The sequence below is a fragment of the Aegilops tauschii genome, chromosome 7 (genome assembly GCF_002575655.3).
Source record: "Aegilops tauschii subsp. strangulata cultivar AL8/78 chromosome 7, Aet v6.0, whole genome shotgun sequence".
NCBI lineage: Eukaryota > Viridiplantae > Streptophyta > Magnoliopsida > Poales > Poaceae > Aegilops > Aegilops tauschii.
This window is the reverse complement of record NC_053041.3, coordinates 502,078,141-502,101,490: the sequence shown is the minus strand read 5'-3', so window position 1 is coordinate 502,101,490 and position 23,350 is coordinate 502,078,141. Positions and strand designations below refer to the sequence as shown.

Here is a 23,350-nt window from a genome sequence, read left to right as displayed (position 1 = left end):
TCAGATGAACTTTGTGAGCTTCAACAGCAAGAAGGTAGTTGTTGGAGTCAAGTTACAGTTGCATGCTTCTTTATATGTAGTCTCACAGTTTTATGTACACTAACACTTCCTATGTTCATTGTTGGACTAGCACCTAGGCGCAAGAGGAAACAAACATCAGGGATAATGCTCGATAGGTTAACTAGATCTAGAGGAGGAAGAATGGAAATCCGCTTTGAGGCAGGTTTAAAAAGGCCACGTGATGCTACATAGTCAGCCAAGTTAGTATTAGAGGCAACGGTTGTCGTTAGGTGTCATGTATGTATCCTCCCAACATGGATTCAGTACAGGAATGACAAAGACGAAACCCAGTTCAACACCTTCCTCGACCATTTATCGGTAAGTATGGTTATGTATGGAAACTAGTAATATCGTCTTGCTCTGTCCCATACTTTCTAGGTTGATGATAATGAGACTCCCATAATTTTCAACAGATGAGGTTCAAGTTGGATAGCCAAGATGATGCAACCAGACAAGCTTGCACCCATGTTTTCAAGTCTGCTCTGCGACAGTATCGGTATAACTTGAGGAAAACTCACTTTGAAGGAAAGGCTAACAGTGAACTTGCCCAAACATCTCCAGTGGAAAATATATCGGATGAAGACTGGAGAGGCCTCGTTAAACACTGGTCTAATCCAAAGTATCAGGTACATTATATATATGTGATCAGATCACATGTTGAAATCCTATTTACGCATGTGCCTCACAAATCTATCTTCTTGTAGGTGAACTGTTCAAACAACAAGGCCAACCGTACGAAAGTGAAATTCCAACAGACGACAGGATCTCGTAGCTATATTGCACACTGCGAGGCTCTTGTAATTAGCTATTGTTTCACTCTTTTCGTTGTACCATATTATCAGATCTATATTGACTTGTTCCAAATGCAGAGGAAAGCCCGCAAGGACCAAAAAGTACCTGAACCAAATGTTGTGGAAATCTTCAAGGACTGTCACACCAGCAAGACGGAGGGCATGGCTACACCAGTCAAAGCCGCTGTTGTAAGTCCTTAATCCTCATGCCTTTTAACTACTACTTACTCTGACTCGTGCATTGAACTGCATGGTTTGCAGCCAATGTCTATTACTCTTTTCAATGTTATACACAATTGTCTTAGCGTATCATTGCACCTTACAAGGTTTAAAAGAGAGGAGTGATGTTCCTTTGATCTTGATCTGTAATCTAATTCCATGCTGGACTTGCCCACACAATGTTACAATTGCCTGTTTGTCTATTCTCAGTTGTTTTGTGATATGAATGATGTCATACTATGCTTACCGTATTATAAACTTTGTCTCTTTATCCTTAGTTGTCAATACAATGTGAAGAAATAGACAATACATTCGCCATGGTACATGGTCATATGTTTGGAACCTGGTTTTATTATGTACTTTGCAGTAAAATACAACAAATATTTTACATGGGTTCACCAGAATAAGTTCTGTATATAGGCCAAAGCTATTTTGTTTGGTTTTGCTGCCTCGTTAATATCTTCTGTTCTGGTACTACTAATGTAAAAACTCAACTTTTCAGCAAGCTATGGAAAAAATGGTGGAACCGCCACCTTCCGAAGGTGACGAGGCAACTATAACCGCAATGTCACCTCTTGCTGCAGTGTGTCAGTACCTGTCCACTAACAGTGCCAAAAGCACGTTCCTGCGTAATACTGGGTTGGTTGTTAAGGCAATCTCGTCCAAACTGCCTCATGATCAAGATATGCAAGCTCAAAACAATGTTATATCTGCGCTCCAGACACAAGTCCATTCCCTAACAGAGACCCTTTGTGAAACAAGGACAGACATTGTTCGATGTCGTCAAGATATGCATGGTTTTGAAACCAGACTATCAGACATTTGCTATGTTGTTCAGGAGCCTAGGAGAAATGAAGGCGAAGTTTATGGTGCTCCATCGGACAATACAACATGAAAACGTAACAGTCAGGTCAAATGAACTAAGCTTCTGAACTTCTGGTGGTGCATTTATCTGCCAGACTGTTAACTTTTATGCCATCCTTCCTTTTGTTTTATGGTTGTAATTTGTTTTGTTGCGATACAAAATTTGTTCTTAACGTGCAGCCACCGGCTGAAGAAAACAGCAAGCCATTTTTTGTATAGTGTAGGGTGTTCCCTATATTTGCAATGGTGGCGAACTTTGATGCCCAGTGGATGTAATCTGTGCAATCGCCTTAATAGCCTAGGGTTAGTTTCGGGCTTATTTATTTCCTAGTCTTCTTTTTCCCTGGTTTGCTAGTGGCCGCAACAACCATGGGCCATATACGGACCGTGGTAACCTTGACCCTGCTACATGCCATAGGATCCATGGGCCTCCTACGGGTCGTCGGATAAATGGGCCTCCAACGGGTCGTAGAATCGGTGGGCTGATAATCCCCAATTATAGGGAATCATCGTAGCAATTTCCAAAGGTGGAAGTGATAAGTATGGAGTGTCGAACCCACAAGGAGCTAAAGGTAAGATCAATATTCTCTCAAGCCCTATCTGCCACTGATACGACTCTACGTACACTGAACGTTTGCTCCCAACTAGAAACGAGAAATAAAACTATGTTGTGGGTATGAAGAGGACAACTTTGCATGATATCGGAGAACTAAAATATAAAAGTAGTTGTTGTTATCATAAAGTTAGAATATACTACTAAATATTATAAATAGCGAGTGTGGAATAATGATGGATCGGTGTGCGGAATTGTCCTAGGCAATTGTTAACAAGACCGATAGTCATCATTGCAATTTCATATGAGGGAGAGGCATAAGATAACATACTTTCTCTTCTTGGACCATATGCACTTATGATTGGAACTCTAGCAAGCATCCGCAACTACTAAAGATCATTAAGGTAAAACCCAACCATAGCATTAAAGCATCAAGTCCTCTTTATTCCCATATGCAACAACCCCCTTACTCGGGTTTGTGTTTCAGTCACTCACCAACCCACTATAAGCGAATCATGAACGTATTGCAACACCCTACAGCGGGAGTCCCTCACGCTTGCGCGACACGGAGAGCACCATAGGACAACACCAATAATAAAACATACAACTCGTACCACTCTAGATCATCAATCAACCCAAGGACAAAAGATATCTACTCAAAACATCATAGGATGGCAACACATCATTGGATCATAATATGTGGCATAAAGCACCATGTTCAAGTAGGGATTACAGCGGGGTGCGGGAGAGTGGACCGCGTAAAATAGATGAGGATGGTGATGATGATGGTGATGTTGATGAAGACGATCACCGCGGCGATGATTCCCCTCCCGATGGCACTCTGGTGCCACCGAGAGAGAGGAGGAGAGGTTCTCCCCCTTGTGCTTCCTCCTCCATGCCCCCCCTAGATGGGGAGAGGTTCTCCCTCTGGTCCTTGGCCTTCATGGCGATGATGGCCCCTCCGGGATCCTCCTCCATGGCCTTCGATGATGATGGCCCCCTCCGGCAGGGTGCCAGAGAGGGCCTAGATTGATTTCTCATGGCTACAGAGGCTTGCGGCGGCGGAACTCCCGATCTAGGTTATTTTCTGTGGGTTTCTGTATTTATAGGAATTTTTGGCGTTGGTTTCACGTCAGAGGGGTCTCTGAGTCGTCCACGAGGCAGGGGCCCACGCCCAGGGGGGTGGGCGCGCCCCCCACCCTCGTGGACAGCCCGAGACTCTTTTGGCCCAACTCTTTTGCTCCAGGGGCTTCTTTTGGTCCATAAAAAATAACAAAAATTGGCACGTCAATTGGACTCTGTTTGGTATTCCTTTTCTGTAAAACTCAAAAACAAGGAAAAAACAGAAACTGGCACTGGGCTCTAGGTTAATAGGTTAGTCCCAAAAATCATATAAAATAGCATATAAATGCATATAAAACATCTAAAGTGGATAATATAATAGCATGAATACTTCATAAATTATAGATACGCTGGAGACGTATCATGGGCCTCGGGCCGTCGGATAAATGGTCCACATGGGCCATAAACGGACGTAATTGGTATCGGCCCAGCACAGTAACGGGCCGTTAACAGGCCAGAGGACAGCAAAGGCTTAATTATGTCACGGGCATAACGGGTCGTAAATGGGTCATAACATAGGACGGGCTGGAAACGGCGCAACGAGTTAATAGGCCACAAACGGGCCGATTCTTGCCACGGGCCGAATTTGGCCCATTAGGGGAATAGGCCAGTAACGGGCCGGAAGTAATCGAGGGCCGGAAAGGAGCCCAAGAACGTATGGGCCGTCAGTAGGCCGAAAGCTAACACGGGCTGGAAACGGCCCATGTGAATCATGGGCCGTTAATGGGTACAAAGAAATTTACTGTTCATTATGGGCTAGAGTCACCATGGGCCACTAAAGGGCCTAAAGATATGAAAGGCCTCATATGGGCCGAAAGACGTCATGGGCCATACATGGGTAGAAAGTGAAACGGGCTGGTGTTATATTCGACGGCCCACATGACGTTGTTGGGCCAATTTCGGGAAGGCCCTAACGGGTCGTGAGTTACCGGGCCGTAAAATGGGCTATTTGCGAATAGACCGTTAACAGGCTTTTCATGGGCCAGCTCGCTAACTTTTGACCAAGTCAAACGGGCCGGCCTTTGTAAGCTAAATGGGCTAGTGGTGGGCCGTCGCACATGTCGACATATCATAGGCGCCTATCTGACCCAATGACTAGCTCACACGTGTTTCCTTCGGCCAATGAGAATTTTACACATGGAAAATCCCCATTGGTCCGGGCTGTTAACAGGTTATCGGATACAAAACCGGACCCGATAGCTTGACGGCGACCCGTTACGGTGGATGCCACGTGTCGGTTACCCTTGACGAAAGCACTTCCATGACGCGTCATTTATCGTCATGGAAGTGAACACTTCCGTGATGATAATTTTGGTATTGTCATGGAACACTTCTACGACAGCACAGGTATGACTATCTTGATTCTGTCATAAAATCGTCATGGATGTACATACATGACAAAAAAGGTGACCTACTGTGACAAACACGTATCATCACGGAAGTGTATTTTTTTTGTAGTGTTGCTTGCTTGTGTTATTGTTGTTGTTGCTAGCATCATATATGTTGCTCACCTAGTTGCACATCTGGACAACCTATTTGTTGCTGAACCTAATTTGTTAAGAAAAGCTAAAAATGGTAGTTGCCTATTCACCCCCCTCTAGTCAACCATACTGATCCTTTCAATTGGTATTAGAGCCTCGTCTCTTTATTAAGTGTTTTACCACCCGAAGAGTATGGTGACGACGAGGAAAGGGTTGATGAAGTACCCGAGGCCGTGGAGTTGAACTCGGTTACCCAAGACGACTTAAATGAAGCTTTGGCTTCACTTAAGACATCTATGACGGCCGAGATCAAGTCCATGCTCAAAGAGCTCCTTGAGGGGTTGAAAACTTCCACCGATCTGTTGCAAGTGGTTAATCCCACCGCATCGGAGTTCGAGGCCAATTCCGGCAAGGAAGAGGCTAAAGGTACTCAAACCTTCTCCCCTCATGACAAGAATGGGACGGATCTGGTCTCTGGCCGCCCTTGGTCGTCGGCAATGCGTCTGCAGAAGGGCCGGGATGTGGGGAGGTGGAGCTCGGAGAAATCCATGTCCAGATCTGCCGGCCACGACGACGACAATGCCTACGGGCGTCGTCCCCTACATGTAGGCGCCGTCAAGGTTCCCCCTTCCCCCTTTGCCTCCCTCCCTTGTTCGTGTACCGGGGTGAAAACTCAAATACCTTCGGATTGGGTGGGAGCGACACCGGCAGCGTTGTCACCTTCATGGAGGTGCCGCGTTCGGTGAGCATGGGACGATGGTGAACCCGTCTTGGTTGGTTGGCGTTCGGCGGTGGTGTGGTGGAGTCCGCGGTGTCTTGGTGGTGCCTCTGTTCGCCTATTCCGTGGTAGCTCATGGCCATTTCTCCGCTGGTGTCTGGCGTTCATCTGCCTTTGAGCAGGGGATTGGGTTCCCTTCTAGGGCCATTTATGGGGTGGTGGGAGCTGGAAGTTTGATCTGTGGTCATGGCGCCGTCTAAGTCCCGTCATATCTTCCCTCCATTGTTGCTTTGTCATCAGCAGCCCCACTATGCATTTGCTTCTTCTTGCGTGTAGGTTCGCTCACAGTGCCCATGTTTTCCTGATTGAGCTCAGCGATGCGGGTTGGCGGTGCTTGGTTTTGGTCTTCCGAGTGGCTATGGCGTCGGCTGTACACCTTTGCTCTTGGGGGAACGTCTGCATCGTCCAACAGATCGGCGCCTCGTGCCAGGCGAAGGTGCAGGGAGCCCCTTTTCGGAGATGGAGGAGGTCGTCTCCGATTCGGCCGGAGCCTATGGAGCTAACATAGTTACTCTAACCTGCTTGCTATGTCTCCCAAGGACTGATGCTGTCCCTGCGTGGTGGCCTACTCTCGGAGGAGGGCTTCTTCATCCTCAAGCTGTTTTTGTTCCTTAAAATTTCTCCATCTTTGCTTGTTGATGATAGGAAGCCTGTTAGCTGCTTGCACAACACTATGTACCATTTTAGCTGTTGCTTTGTTTTGTTTCTGTAAGTGGGTGATTGATGTAATCCTGGACCGGTTGATGTCTTTGTTAATTCAAAGATGGATTCGACTTGAGCCTCCGTTCTAAAAAAAGAAGTCATAAAATTGAACTATCTCCGTAACAAAGTGTAAGACGTTTTCTGTGTCCTATGCAAGCAAAAAAACCTCTTATATCTTGATAGAGAGGGAGTACTCCCTCCGTCCGCGAATAAGTGTACTTCTAGCTTTTGTCTTAAGTCAAAGTTTTGAAATTTTGACCAACTATATACAAAAGAGTAATAACATATATGACATCAAATTGATATATTATGGAAGTACATTTCAAAATAGATCTAGTGATATTAATTTAGTGTCATAAATGCTAGTACTTTTTCCTATAAAGTTGGTCAAAGTTTTAAAACTTTGACCTAGAACAAAAGCTAGAAGTACACTTATTCACGGACGGAGGGAGTAGTTTTTATTCGGTGTAACCATTTATCATGCTAGATAGAAGTCGTGATTTTATGAAAAGAGAACCCCGGAAAAATTGACATAAATGCACTTGAAGCTATGGTTGCCTGAAATCCACTATACAAAATTTGCCGCTCGCCGTTGTCTTCCCTCAATTATAAAAGTTTGGCGCCTTCGCGAATGGGGACGGGGGGCTTCTCGAAGCGGATGAGGACGCCCCCCCACCGCACGCTCGGATTAAAAAAAGCCGATCGCCCTCGCTAACGCGTGGGTCCAAGGTGGGCGGTCGTCATTAATATAGTTGACCGCGGTAGTTGGGCGGCCGTCAGGTGGGGACGCGGCGGACACTGAGAAGGCGCGTGGCGCGTCAGCGCCGACACATTTCTGCCGCAAATGGGTCCGCGCGGACGCGTTTTGCGAATTGATCGGCGCGTTGGGCCTTCACTTATGTCCGCGCCGATTCAAACGAACGACGACGGACGAAATGGATACCTCCGTTGGAGTTGCTCTAAACGCACTTGAAGCTATAGTTGCCTGAAATCCACTGTAGTACAAAATTTGCCGCTCGCCGCTGTCTTCCGCGAGAAGGAAGAGAGGCCTCGGTACAACATGACGCCCAATTATAAAAGTTTGGCGCCTTCGCGTTCTGTTTCAGCCCAAAAACTCGCCTCCTCTGCTCAGAAGAGAGAGAGAGAGAGAGAAAAGCCTCACATCCCCAAGCATCTCTCTGTCTCTTCGAGTGGTGGGCCCCATGTCGTCGTCGGCGGCGCACCAGAAGGCGGCCGCGGCGGCTCCCGTCGAGGAGGAGGCCGGGGAGCACGGGCCTTTCCCCATCGAGCAACTCCAGGTGCGCTCCGCTGAACGCCCATCCCGCCTCCCTCCTCCTCAATCGATCCGCTCCTTCTCCGCCGCGGAGGCCGCCGAGAACGGGGTTTTCTGGGACGATCCGCTCCTTTTCCCGTCGTGGAATGGGGGGGGGGGGGGGGGGGGGGTGCGGCCGAACGCCGCAACTGGATGCGACTGATCCGCTCCTTTTCCCCATTTTTCTCTTCGGTGTTCGATTTGGCGGGTTCTTGGCGGTAAACCCTAGGTTCTTGCCCTCGGAACCGCGTGAAGTCGAAGATTTAGTCCGCACTTCGGTTATTTGGGTTGCTTTGAGGCGGATTTATCCCCATTTGGGAGTCCCTTTTCTGGCAGAGTTATTGGCCCCGAATCCCCGAATTCCCGAATTCCCGATTACTTTTTCCTCGGGAACTTCACATGCATGAAATGGATGGAGATGCTCTCCTTTCATTTTGCTACACAACTTTTCGATCCGCATATGGCGTATCACCAGAGGCTTGATTCACTGATTCAACGGAATTGATTTGTTAGCACCCTTAAAGATCGTTACTGAAATGTTAATGTTTGCTGTCACCATTTCTGATGCGTGATTTTCCCACATTTTTAACGGACCAGGAGAAAAGTTGGACTGTATATCTGCACTACCGGTTCTTGAAGTCTAAACAAATTGCAGACATACCCGTTTCTAGGTGTATGCAATTAAGAGGACCTGTACTTTGTTTTTCAAGCTTTGTGATTCCTGGCATCTAAAACTTATGCATTGCACATGCACGCGTTGTCTTTCTGGAAGTAATGCTTATACGATTTGATTGTATGATGTTCCAATTCTTTAAAGTACGAAATGTTGATACATCCTTCTGAAAGCAATTCACATTCTCCCCAAGGCACCATGTGCAGCAGCCAATCGGCCATGGCAGTTGTGAAATCGTATCCCATTTTCTTGTCAGCAACACAGCATCCTATCTCAGATTCTTAGTATCTAAAGTTACTTTTCCATGCTAGGTGTCTGAAATTCATAGTGCGAAATAGTTTTATCATTTGGCCATGTGGACTCTCGTGTAGGCTGTTGAGGATGTAATCTGTTTTGTTAACTGAAATGAAGTGATCTTCTTTCTTAGAAAAAGGTCCCTGAATGTTAATGTCACAACTAGACTAAAATTATGTGAACTTTTCTGTGAAGGCATCTGGAATAGCTGCAGTTGATGTGAAAAAGCTCAAAGATGCTGGTCTTTGCACAGTGGAGTCTGTAGCTTACTCTCCAAGGAAAGATCTTTTGCAAATTAAAGGGATTAGTGAAGCCAAAGTCGATAAGATAATTGAAGCAGGCAAGTAATTGTTTCCCTCCACTATAGGAATTTAGGAACATTGTTTGCATTGCTTCGTATACAAAAGAATTTCCACACGCAAAGGTACTGAATGTTGATAAACATCTGACAGCTTCGAAGTTGGTTCCACTGGGATTTACTAGTGCTACCCAACTTCATGCGCAGAGGCTCGAGATTATCCAAGTTACAACAGGATCAAGAGAACTTGATAAAATATTGGAGGGTAATTGCCTCTGCCTTTTGTCATTTCCTATCTGCCACAAAGAAACTCTGATACAATAGACACATAAAAATAATGTAATTGTGTTTCAAATTCTGATAGGAGGAATAGAAACAGGATCTATCACGGAGCTTTATGGTGAATTTAGGTCTGGAAAGACTCAGTTGTGCCATACTCTCTGTGTCACATGTCAGGTATCGCATTAAACTATCAATCTTATGTTATGATGCCATCACATCAGTACTAACATAATTTTAGAAAGATATGTGATATCTTATTTCCAATATTTTAAGACTGGCTACTTTTTTTCTTAACAATCAGTTTCTGGCTACATAGGAGATATGGTTATACCCCCGCTTCTCTTCCAGTGTCTGTTTTCTCAAGATTGAAAATTTTGGTACTGATTTATACAGCTCCCACTGGACCAAGGTGGTGGTGAAGGAAAGGCTCTTTATATTGACGCAGAAGGCACATTCAGACCACAAAGACTCCTCCAGATAGCAGACAGGTGACATGGCAGTTTTTTCTTTCTATACCAGTTTAAATCATTATTTGTTCTGCCACTATGCAGTGTATGATTGAACAGCTAAACAAGATAACCCTGTATTTTAGGTTTGGACTGAATGGTGCTGATGTACTTGAGAATGTAGCTTATGCTAGAGCATATAATACTGATCATCAATCAAGACTTCTGCTGGAAGCAGCTTCCATGATGGTGGAGACAAGGTGAGTTGGTGCTTCTATAATTTGGTATCTATGCTCTGAAGTATACGATTTACTAGCAAGAAACTGTGAACTGCTAAAGTTATATTCCACCTATCTTCATATATTTGCTTGAAGATTCGGAAGGATTGGTAAAAAATAAGGCGTACGCGTCAAAAATAAATAAATAAGGCGTCAATGATGTTTAGGATGGTTACAAGTTGCTTTTTTTACTACCAGGCAACTATCAGCACTAAGTAGGAAATAAAGATATTTAGTTATGTTTCCAGTGGAGCACTGGAAAGGGGTAGCAGCTGATCTCATTATCATGACTTGGGAACTGGGAAGTTGTCCATCTTATCCTGACATGTCCCATGCTGCTAAATTGTTGGGGTAATGTTATTTTCTTATATGGTAGTATATATTTTTCGAAGTTACTCTATTACATCTGCTTTAGAAAGAATAAAATCTAGTCGAATAACAGTCCAAGGCAATGCTATTTTGTGTACCGTAATGCTAGTGTACGCTTGTAGCAGTTGGCAATGCATACACACTACCAGGCAACGTATTTACAAGCTGAAACTTATTGTGTTACTTGCTGCGATTAAGCCAATTAGATCCTGGCTGTGATTGTACTTGCACCTTTTTCGTTATTTCTGAGTGCTTACATTGAAATTATTGGACAATTTCCCTAATACTGAACTGGAACTCTGTTGCTGCAGGTTTGCGCTTATGGTTATAGATAGTGCCACAGCCTTATACAGAACTGACTTCTCTGGTAGAGGGGAGCTATCAGCAAGGCAAATGCATCTGGCCAAGTTTCTCAGGAGCCTTCAGAAATTAGCGGATGAGGTACATTAGCCTCTTTCCATTGGCAGCTGATGAATGATGAAATCATTATTCTTTAGTACTTACACTTGATTATAGATATGATACTGGAGCCAAATTGCTGACAAAACTTGTCGTGTTGCTACATTTTATTCTACTTGATCATAGAAATGATATTGGTCCCATGGATAGTTGCTCATTTGACTTGTTTTGCTTGCTCTAGTTCGGGGTGGCAGTGGTAATCTCCAACCAGGTAGTGGCCCAAGTGGATGGCGGTGCAATGTTTGCTGGGCCACAGATCAAACCCATTGGAGGGAACATCATGGCTCATGCTTCCACGACGAGGTGCGCTGCATTGAGTAACCTGTGTACTACCTGGCATCTCCTTACCACTCATCCTGCTCGGATCTTGTTTAACATCTGGTACTGCATGTCAGGCTTTATCTCCGTAAGGGAAGGGCGGAGGAGCGGATCTGTAAGGTGGTGAGCTCTCCCTGCCTGGCTGAAGCTGAAGCAAGGTTTCAGATATCACCTGAAGGCGTCACAGATGTTAAGGATTGAGAGTGCTCTTTGCTTGTCATGGGGATACATCGTGTATTGGCCTTAGCCTGCTGTTTGCATCTTCAGCAACAGATGCTAGCTTGTGCCGATGAAAGAAGGCCCTTCTGTATAGCAAACACCCTGCAGCTGCAGTGGCACCATAGGGGCTCCCTGGACGGAAATGTTGTACAGCTAATCTCCCATAGTTTGCTTGTTCTATCTTTTTCAGTGGTTTTAGTATGCATTGCTCTCATCAAGATCTGTATGGTTATGGCTGAGTGATGGGAAAATGTAGTTGCTCACTTTGTTTCAAAAATCCTTGGTCTTCTAGGACATTGACATTGTCTCTTATGTGATATTGGACCACCAATTTCTTTGACAATATGTTACATAAAAAACAAAAATCGTGGTGTATATTTCAGAATGTCAATACCAATAACTCTTTTTAAATTGATAGTTATACATAAAAAAGTTTAACCAACAGAAATTCTAAAAGGGCATCCATTTCAGATTGGAGAGAGTACCTTGGAAGATATACATATTTTGGCTGAGTGGGAAATGAGAGTCCATACCCTCAAATCCCTTGGATGGTTTGTATTTCCAGTATAACTTTTCTTTGTTTGAAACGGAGGCAATCCCAAGTGGTGTGATGGTGTCTCTATTTACAAGTTTAATAGTAACATCAATGTCTTCTATTTCAACGGATGCTATATCATTCATAATTTTTTGGTAAGGTAAAAGACACTCACACTAGCATTTAAGTCACATAAACCATGATAGCAACGATCTCCTATTTTAACTGACAACATGCATGCCAACTACTGGTCTATGTTTATCTTTTTCATCGGGTTTGGCAATTCTAGCAGCCTCATCACACAAATAAATAACATGTCCATCAATATTTTCTACCAAGAGATCTTTAACCATAGCAACACTAGGTTCCACTTTAATTTGTTCAGGGGTTTAGGTGCTTTAATATTACTTTTGCGAACCACGGTTGATACCTTAGCATGTTCCTTTATCCTAACAGGGAAATGTGATTTTTCAATATAAGCAGCAGGCACAACTGGATCAGCATTATAAATAATAGTTCCATCTTTAGCTTTAACCGGTTATTTAATTTGTTCTTTAATAGGGGATGATATTTAAACCACTTCTTCTTAGGAAGATCAACATGAGTAGCAAATGATTCACAAAAAGAGGCTACTATCTCAGAGTCAAGTTCATATTTAGTGCTGAACTTGTGAAAATCATCGGTATCCATAAAAGATTTGACACAATCAAACTCAAGCTTAATACCTGACTCTTTACCTTCGTCGAGTTCCCAATCTTCAGAGTTGCGTTTAATTATTTATAAGAGATCTCATCCGAATTCAATAGTCTTCTTCATAAAAGAACCGGTATAAAAAGTGTCGAGCATAGATTGATCATCACGAGAAAGCCGAGCATAAAAATTCTGAATACTAATTTCTCTCGAGAGCTCATGATTGGGGCATGAATATAACATTGACTTAAGCCTCCCCCAAGCTAGAGCGATACTTTCTCCTTCACAAGGCCAAAACTTTATATAATTCCGATCACGATGAATTAGATGCATAGGATAAAACTTTTGGTGAAATTCCAATTTCAATCGATTCCAGTTCCAAGATCCAATATCAGCATAGCCTATACCATGTCAATGCTTTTCCCTTCGAAGATAAAGGAAAAAACTTTCTTCTTAACTTCATCTCCGGGTAACCTGCAAGCTTAAACAATCCACAAATTTCATCCACATGTATCAAATGCATATCAAGAAGTTTACTTCCGTCTCCTGCATAAGGATTAGCTAGCAGTTGTTCTATCATACCCCAAGGAATTTCATAACCAATATTTTCAGTAGGTGCAGTAGGTTGAGAGGCAATTCTTTGTGTTTCCAGTCGAGGTGAAGATACCCCGAACAAACCCCTAAAAGGATTATCTTCCATAGTAACAAGTGACAATAAATTTCAGCACATAGTATAAGTTTTTCCTTACCGATTTCCACTTACCAAGAGCGCTTCACTCCCCGGTAACGGCGCCAGAAAAGAGTCTTGATGACCCACAAGTATAGGTGAAAAATCGTGGATGTCGCCTAGAGGGGGGGGGGTGAATAGGCGCTTTAAAATAATTACGGTTTAGGTCTGAACAAATGCGGAATAAAACTAGGATTTAATTTGTCAAGCACAAAACCTAAAACAACTAGGCTCACCTATGTGCACCAACAACTTATGCCAAGCAAGATAAACAACTAAGTGATAGCAAGATATATAACATGCCATAATATGGCTATCACAAAGTAAAGTGCATAAGTAAAGGGCTCGGGTAAGAGATAACCGAGGCACGCGGAGACGGCTATGTATCCCGAAGTTCACACCCTTGCAGATTCTAATCTCCGTTTGGAGTAGTGTGGAGGCACAATGCTCCCCAAAAAGCCACTAGGGCCGCTGTAATCTCCTCACGCCCTCGCACTGTTGGGGAACGTTGCATGGGAAACAAAATTTTTCCTACGCTCACCAAGATCCAGTCTAGGAGATGACCATCTACGAGAGGAGAGATTGCATCTACATACCCTTGTAGATCGCTAAGCGGAAGCGTTAAGAAATGCGGTTGATGTAGTCGAACGTCTTCGCGATCCAATCACGATCCGTCCCGCGAACGTCTTCGCGATCCAATCACGATCCGTCCCGCGAACTCCCGATCCAAGTGCCGAACGGACGGCACCTCCGCGTTCAACACACGTATGGCTTGATGACGCCTTCACCTCCTCGATCCAGCGAGAGATGGTGAAGTAGTAGCTCGAGTCCTCCGGCAACACGACGACGTGGTGGCGGTGGTGGTGGCGGAATCTCAGCAGAGCTTCGCTAAGCGCTACGGAGAGGAAGAAGGCTACGAGAGAGAGGAGAGGCAGCGCCGTGGCATATGAGGGTGTTCAAGGGGTGCAGCTACCCTCTCTCTACCTCTCTATATATAGGGGAAGGGAGGAGGGGGTGGCGCCCCTAGGGTTTCCCCTAGGGGGGCGGCGGCCAAGGCAGATGGGATCTCCCCTAGGGTGACTTGCTCCCCAAGCCGGGTGGAGGGAACCCTAGATGGGGCGCCCCACCTCCGCTGGTTACGTGAGATGGGGTGATAGGGGCGTTCATCCCCTTAGCGGGCTGGTTTGCCCCCTCCCCTTGGCCCATGAAGCCCCCCAACACTTGCCGGGACCCCCCGAAACCCCTTCTGGTCATGCTGGTCATCACCCGGTACCCCCGGAACAATTCCAGACTACAATACCCTTCGTCCAATATATCGATCTTCACCTCCGGACCATTCCGGAGTTCCTCGTCACAACTGGGATCTCATCCGGGATTCCGAACAACCTTCGGTAACCACCATAATGACTCAACTATACTTATATCATCACCAAACATTAAGTGTGTAGACCCTGCGGGTTCGAGAACTATGCAGACATGACCGAGACACCTCTACGGTAAATAACCAATAGCGGGACCTGGATGCCCATATTGGTTCCCACATATTCTACGAAAATCTTATCGGTCGAACCTCGATGTTAAGGATTCAGCTAATCCCGTATGTAGTTCCCTTTGTCTATCGGTATGTTACTTGCCTGAGATTCATCATCGGTATCTCCATACCTAGTTCAATATCGTTACCAGCAAGTCTCTTTACTCGTTCCGTAAGACAAGATCCCGTGGCTAACTCATTAGTCACATTGCTTGCAAGCTTCTTGTGATGTTGTATTAACGAGTGGGCCCTGAGATACCTCTCCGCCATACGGAGTGACAAATCCCAGTCTTGATCCATGCTAACTCAACAGACACCCTTGGAGATACCTGTTGAGCACCTTTATAGTCACCCAGTTAATACGTTGGGACGTTTGGTACACACAAGGTACTCCTCCGGTGTCAGTGAGTTGCATGATCTCATGGTCGTAGGAACATATACTTGACATGCAGAAAACAATAGCAATAAACTTGATACGATCATATGCTACGTTTACAGTTTGGGTCTTGTCCATCACATCATTCACCCAATGATGTGATCCCGTTATCAATTGACAACTCATGTCTATGACTAGGAAACCATAGCCATCTTTTGATCAACGAGCTAGTCTGGTAGAGGCTTACAGGGACATGTTGTTGTCTATGTATCCACACATGTATTTGAGTTTCCGATCAATACAATTCTAGCATGGATAATAAACGATTATCATGAACAGGGAAAGAAGATAATAACTAATTTATTATTACCACTAGGGCATATTTCCAACAGTCTCCCACTTGCACTAGAGTCAATAATCTAGTTCACATCGCCATGTGATTAACACTCATAGTTCACATCGCCATGTGACTAACACCCAAAGAGTTTACTAGATTCAATAATCTAGTTCACATCACCATGTGATTAACACTCAATGAGTTATGGGGTTTGATCATGTTATGCTTGTGAGAGAGGTTTTAGTCAACAGGTCTGCAACTTTCAGATCCGCATGTACTTCGCAAATCTCTATGTCATATTGTAGATGCTGCTACCAATCTCCACTTGGAGCTATTCCAAATGGTTGCTCCACTATACGTATCCAGTTTGCTACTCAGAGTCATCCGGATAGGTGTTAAAGCTTGCATCGACGTAACCCTTTACGCCGAACTCTTTATCACCTCCATAACCAAGAAACATTTCCTTATTCCTCTAAGGATAATTTTTGACCGCTCTCCAGTGATCCACTCCTGGATCACTCTTGTACCCCCTTGTCAGACACGTGGCAAGGCACACATCAGGTGCGGTACACAACATGGCATACTGTATAGAGCCTATGGCTGAGGCATAGGGGACGACCTTCGTCCTTTTTCTTTCTTCTGTTGTGGTCGAGCTTTGAGTCTTACTCAACTTCACACCTTACAACTCAAGCAAGAACTCCTTCTTCGACTGATCCATTTTGAACTCCTTCAAAATCATGTCAAGGTATGTGCTCTGTGAAAGTCTTATCAGGCGTCTTGATCTATCTCTATAGATCTTGTTGCCCAATATGTAAGCAGCTTTACCCAAGTCTTCCTTTGAAAAACTCCTTTCAAACAACCCTTTATGCTTTCCAGAAATTCTACATCATTTCTGATCAACAATATGTCATCCACATATACTTATCAGAAATGTTGTAGTGCTCCCACTCACTTTCTTGTAAATACAAGTGTCTTGCAAACTTTGTATAAACCCAAAAGCTTTGATCACCTCATCAAAGCGTATGTTCCAACTCCGAGATGCTTGCTCCAGTCCATAGAAGGATCGCTGGATCTTGCATACCTTTTAGCATCCTTAGGATCGACAAAACCTTCTTGTTGTATCACATACAACCTTTCCTCACGGAAACTGTCAAGGAAACTTTGTTTTGACATCCATCTGCCAGATTTCGTAATTGAAAATGCAGCAACTGCTAACATAATTCCAACAGACTTTAGCATCGCTATGAGTGAGAAAGTCTCATCATAGTCAACTCCTTGAACTTGTCAGAAACTTCTTTGCGACAAGTCGAGCTTCATAAATGGTTATATTACCATCAACGTCTGTCTTCTTCTTAAAGATCCATTTATTCTCAATGGCTTGCCGATCATCGGGCAAGTCCACCAAAGTTCATACTTTGTTCTCATACATGGATCCTATCTCGGATTTCATGGCTCCTAGCCATTTGTTGGAATCCGGTCCCACCATCGCTTCTCCATAGCTCGTAGGTTCATCGTTGTCCAACAACATGACCTCTAAGACAGGGTTACCGTACCATTCAGGAGCGGTACATATCCTTGTCGACTTACGAGGTTTGATAGTAACTTGATCCGAAGCTTCATGATCATCATCATTAGCTTCCTCTTCAACTGACGTAGGTGCCACAAAAACATCTTTCTGTGCTGCGCTACTCTCTGGTTGAAGTAAAGGTTCAACAACCTCATCAAGTTCTATCTTCCTCCCACTCAATTCTTTTGAGAGGAACTCTTTCTCGAGAAAGGACCCGTTCTTAGCGACAATCACTTTTCCCTTGAATCTGAGATAGAAGGTATACCCAACCGTCTCTTTTGGGTATCCTATGAAGACACATTTGTCCGCTTTGGGTTCGAGCTTTTCCGGCTGAAGCCTTCTGACATAAGCATCGCAGCCCCAAACCTTAAGAAACGACAACTTAGGTTTCTTGACAAACCACAGTTCATACAGTGTCGTCTCCACGAACTTAGATGGTGCCCTATTTAAAGTGAATGTAGTTGTCTCTAATGCATAACCCCAAAACGATAGTGGCAGATCGGCAAGAGACATCATAGAACACACCATATCCAATAAGGTACGTTACGACATTCAGACACACCATTACGCTGTGGTGTTCCAGGTGGCGTCAACTGTGAAACAATTCCACATTGTCTTAAGTGATTGCCAAACTCATAACTCAGATATTCTCCCCCTCAATCGGATCGTAGGAATTTAATCTTCTTGTTACGATGATTCTCAACTTCACTCTGAAATTGCTTGAACTTTTCAAATGTTTCAGACTTATGCTTCATCAAGTAAATATACCCATATCTACTCAAATCATCGGTGAAGGTGAGGAAATAACGATATCCACTACACTCGTCAACACTCATCGGACCGCACACATCAACATGTATGATTTCCAATAAGTCACTTGCCCGTTCCATTGTTCCGGAAAGCGGGGTTGTAGTCATCTTGCTAATGAGGCATGGTTCACATGTGTCAAGTGATTCAAAATCAAGTGACTCCAAAAGTCCATCAACATGGAGTTTCTTCACGCGCTTTACACCAATATGACTTAAGCAGCAGTGCCACAAGTATGTGGTACTATCATTATTAACTTCACATCTTTTGGCATCAATATTATGAACATGTGTATCACTACGATCGAGATTCAATAAACCATTCACATTGGGTGCATGACTAGAAGGTATTATTCATGTAAATAGAATAACCATTATTCTCTGACTTAAATGAATAACCGCATTACAATAAACACGATCTCATCATGTTTATGCTCAACGCAGACACCAAATAACATTTATCTAGGTTTAACACTAATCCTGAAGGTAGAGGGAGCGTGCGATGGTGATCACATCAACCTTGGAAACACTTCCAACACACATCGTCACCTCGCCCTTAGCTAGTCTCCGTTTATTCCGCAGCTTTTGTTTTGAGTTACCAATATTAGCAACTGAACCGGTATCTAATACCCACGTGCTACTAGGAGTACTAGTAAGGTACACATCAATAACACGTATATCAAATATACTTTTGTTGAAGTTGCCAGCCTTCTTATCTACCAAGTATTTGGGATAGTTCCGCTACCAGTGACCGTTCCCCTTACAATAGAAGCACTTAGTCTCAGGTTTGGGTTCAACCTTGGGTTTCTTCACTGGAGCGGCAACTGGCTTGCCATTCATGAAGTTTCCCTTCTTGCCCTTGCCCTTCTTGAAACCAGTGGTCTTGTTAACCATCAACACTTGATGCTCCTTCTTGATTTCTACTTCTGCGGCCTACCGCAAATAGCTCCGGGATCATCTCCATCCCTTGCATGTTATAGTTCATCACGAAGTTCTAGTAGCTTGGTGATGGTGTCTGGAGAACTCTGTCAATCACTATCTTATCTGGAAGATTAACTCCCACTTGATTCAAGCGATTGTAGCACCCACACATTCTGAGCACATGCTCATGGCTGAGCTATTCTCCTCCATCTTGTAGGCAAAGAACTTGTCAGAGGTCTCATACCTCTCAACACGGGCATGAGCCTGAAATACCAATTTCATCTCTTGGAACATCTCATATGTTCCATGGCGTTCAAAAACGTCTTTGGAGCCCCGATTCTAAGCCGTAAAGAATGGCGCACTAAACTATCAAGTAGTCATCTAAACGTGTCTGCCAGATGTTCACAACATCCACAGATGACGCTAGAGGGGTTGGCACACCGAGCGGTGCATCAAGTACATAAGCCTTCTATGCAACAGTGAGGACAATCCTCAGACTACGGCCCTAGTCCGCATAATTGCTTACAATATCTTTCAACTTAGTCTTTCTCTAGGAACGTATTAAAATAGGGAGCTACAACGCGAGCTATTGATCTACAACATAATTTGCAAGGAAAACTTAGACTATTGTTCATGATAATGAGTCCAATTAATCATATTACTTAAGAACTCCCACTCAAATTGACATCCCTCCGGTCATCCGAGTGTAACATGATCCAAATTCACCAACCCAAGTTCGATCATCACGTGAGATGAGGTGGTTTCAATGGTGAACATCTCCATGTTGATCATATCTACTATATGACTCATGTTCGACCTTTCGGTCTCTTGTGTTCCGAGGCCATGTCTATACATGCTAGGCTCGTCAAGTTTAACCCAAGTGTTCCGCATGTGCAAAATTGGCTTGCACCCGTTGTATGTGAATGTAGTGTCTATCACACCCGATCATCACGTGGTGCCTTGAAACGATGAACTTTCGCAACGGTGCACACTTGGGGAGAACACAATTTTATCTTGAAATTTTAGTGAGGGATCACCTTATAATGCTACCGCCATCCTACGCAAAATAAAATGCACAAAATGATTAACATCACATGCAAATCATAAGTGACATGATATGGCCATCAACTTGTGCTTTTGATCTCCATCTCCAAAGCACCGGCTTGATCTCCATCGTCACCGGCATGACACCATGATCTCCATCATCGTGTCGCCATCGCGGTTGTCACGCCAACCATGCTTCTACTACTATTGCTACCTCTTAGCGATAAAGTAAAGCATTACATAGCGCTTAATGATTGACACGCAGGTCATACAATAATTAAAGACAACCCTTTGGCTCCTGCCGGTTGCTGTATGCATTGACATGCAAGTCGATATAAACTATTACAAACATGATCATCTCATACATCAAATATATTTCATCATGTCTTTGGCCATATCATATCACAACATACCCTGCAAAAACAAGTTAGGCGTCCTCTAATTGTTGTTGCATGTTTTACGTGGCTGCTATGGGTATCTAGCAAGAACGATTCTTACCTACGCAAAGCCACAACGGCGATATGCAAGTTGCTATTTAACCTTCTACAAGGACTGCCTTTGTCGAATCCGATTCAACTAAGGTGGGAGAGACAGACACCCGCCAGCCATCTTTATGCAACAAAGTCACATGTCTGTCGATGAAACCGGTCTCATGTACGTGGACATGTAAGGTTGGTCCGGGCCGCTTCATCCCACAATACCGCCGAATCAAGAAAAGACAAAGGAAGGAAGCAATCTGAATATCAATGCCCACAAACTCCTTTGTGTTCTACTCGTGATATCATCTACGCATAGACCTAGCTCTAATGCCACTATTGGGGAACATTGCATGGAAAATAAAAAATTTCCTACGCTCACCAAGATCCAATCTAGGAGATGACAAACTACGAGAGGAGAGATTGCATCTACATACCCTTATAGATCGCTAAGCGAAAGCGTTAAGAAACACGGTTGATGTAGTCGAATGCCTTCACGATCCAATCACGATCCGTCCCGCGAACGTCTTCGCGATCCAATCACGATCCGTCCTGCGAACTCCCGATCCAAGTGCCGAACGGACGACACCTCCGCGTTCAACACACGTACGGCTTGATGACGCCTTCACCTCCTCGATCCAGCGAGCGATAGTGAAGTAGTACCTCGAGTCCTCCGGCAGCACGACGGCGTGGTGGCGGCGGTGGTGGCGGAATCTTAGCAGAGCTTCGCTAAGCGTTACGGAGAGGAAGAAGGCTATGAGGGAGAGGAGAGGCAGCGCCGTGGCGTATGAGGGTGTTCAAGGGGTGCGGCTGCCCTTTCTCTACCTCTCTATATATAGGGGAAGGGAGGAGGGGGTGGCGCCCCTAGGGTTTCCCCTAGGGGGGGGGCAGGGCAGATGGGGTCTCCCCTAGGGTGACTTGGCCCCCAAGCCGGGTGGAGGGAACCCTAGATGGGGCGCCCCACCTCCCATGGTTACGTGAGATGGGGTGAGAGGGGCGTTCATCCCCTTAGCGGGCTGGTTTGCCCCCTCCCCTTGGCTCATGAGGCCCCCCAACACTTGCCGGACCCCCCGAAACCCCTTTCGGTCATGCTGGTCATCACCCGGTATCCCCGGAACAATTCCGGACTCCAATACCCTTCTTCCAATATATCGATCTTCACCTCCAGACCATTCCGGAGTTCCTCGTCACATCCGGGATTCCGAAAAACCTTCGGTAACCACCATAATGACTCAACTATACTTATATCGTCACCAAACGTTAAGTGTGTAGACCCTGCGGGTTCGAGAACTATGCAGACATGACTGAGACACCTCTACGGTCAATAGAGGGACCTGGATGCCCATATTGGTTCCCACATATTCTACGAAGATCTTATCAGCCGAACCTCGATGTCAAGGATTCAACTAATCCCATTTGTAGTTCCCTTTGTCTATCGGTATGTTACTTGCCTGAGATTCGATCGTCGGTATCTCCATACCTAGTTCAATCTCGTTACCGACAAGTCTCTTTACTCGTTCCGTAATACAAGATCCCGTGGCTAACTCATTAGTCACATTGCTTGCAAGCTTCTTGTGATGTTGTATTACCGAGTGGGCCCTGAGATACCTCTCCATCATACAGAGTGTCAAATCCCAGTCTTGATCCATGACAACTCAACAGACACCCTCAGAGATACCTGTAGAGCACCTTTATAGTCACCCAGACATTGCGACGTTTGGTACACACAAGGTACTCCTCCGGTGTCAGTGAGTTGCATGATCTCATGGTCGTAGGAACATATACTTGACATGCAGAAAACAATAGCAATAAACTTGATACGATCATATGCTACGTTTACAGTTTGGGTCTTGTCCATCACATCATTCTCCCAATGATGTGATCCCGTTATCAATTGACAACTCATGTCTATGACTAGTAAGCCATAGCCATCTTTTGATCAACGAGCTAGTCCGGTAGAGGCTTACTAGGGACATGGTGTTGTCTATGTATCCACACATGTATTTGAGTTTCTGATCAATAGAATTCTAGCATGGATAATAAACAATTATCATGAACAGGGAAATATGATAATAACTAATTTATTATTGCCTCTAGGGCATATTTCCAACACGCACAATGCAAGATGATGTGATTCCACTAAGGGACCCTTGAGGGCGGTCACCGAACCCGTAAAAATGGCAACCCTTGGGGGCGGTCACCGAACCCGTACACTTTGGCAACCCTTGGGGGCGGTCACCGGAACCCGTACAAATTGCTCGGGGTGATCTCCACAACCTAATTGGAGACCCCGACGCTTGCCCGGAGCTTTACACCACAATGATTGAGCTCCGAAGCACCACCAACCATCTAGGGCACCCAAGCACTCAAGAGGAACAAGCTCTAGGGTACCAAGCACCCAAGAGTAATAAGCTTCTCAACTTTTCACTTCTATGTATCACCGTGGAGAACTCAAACCAATGCAACTAATGCAATGGCAAGGGCACACGGAGTTCCCAAGTCCCTCACTCCCAAATCCCGCCAAAGCAACGGAAGCTATGGAGGAAAATGAGAGGAAGAACAAGAAGGAGAACACCAAGAACTCCAAGATGTAGATCCAAGGGATTCCCCTCATATAGAGGAGAAAGGGATTGGTGGAAATGTGGATCTAGATCTCCTCTCTCTTTCCACCCCAAAACTAGCAAGAATCCATGAAGGGATTGAGAGATGGCAAACTCCAAGAGGTCAACAATGGTGGGGGTAAAATCTTGCAAGAGGATTGGGGTTGAAGGTGGAAGAAGGGGGGGGGTATAAACACACCCAAGAAAAATATGGCCGTTGCA

General features: G+C 44.7%; 1 protein-coding gene across 1 annotated transcript; it reads left to right on the top strand.

The window, feature by feature from the left end:
* The first annotated feature begins 7,660 nt into the window (after positions 1 to 7,660).
* LOC109738233 (DNA repair protein RAD51 homolog B) lies at positions 7,661 to 11,861 on the top strand. The gene is made up of 9 exons (XM_020297336.4): positions 7,661 to 7,868; positions 9,045 to 9,189; positions 9,302 to 9,412; positions 9,512 to 9,603; positions 9,823 to 9,917; positions 10,022 to 10,135; positions 10,834 to 10,963; positions 11,163 to 11,284; positions 11,377 to 11,861. Exons 1-9 carry the CDS (start codon positions 7,773 to 7,775, stop codon positions 11,498 to 11,500), a joined length of 1,029 nt encoding a protein of 342 aa, XP_020152925.1. The 5' UTR covers positions 7,661 to 7,772; the 3' UTR covers positions 11,501 to 11,861.
* The last annotated feature ends 11,489 nt before the right edge of the window (positions 11,862 to 23,350 follow it).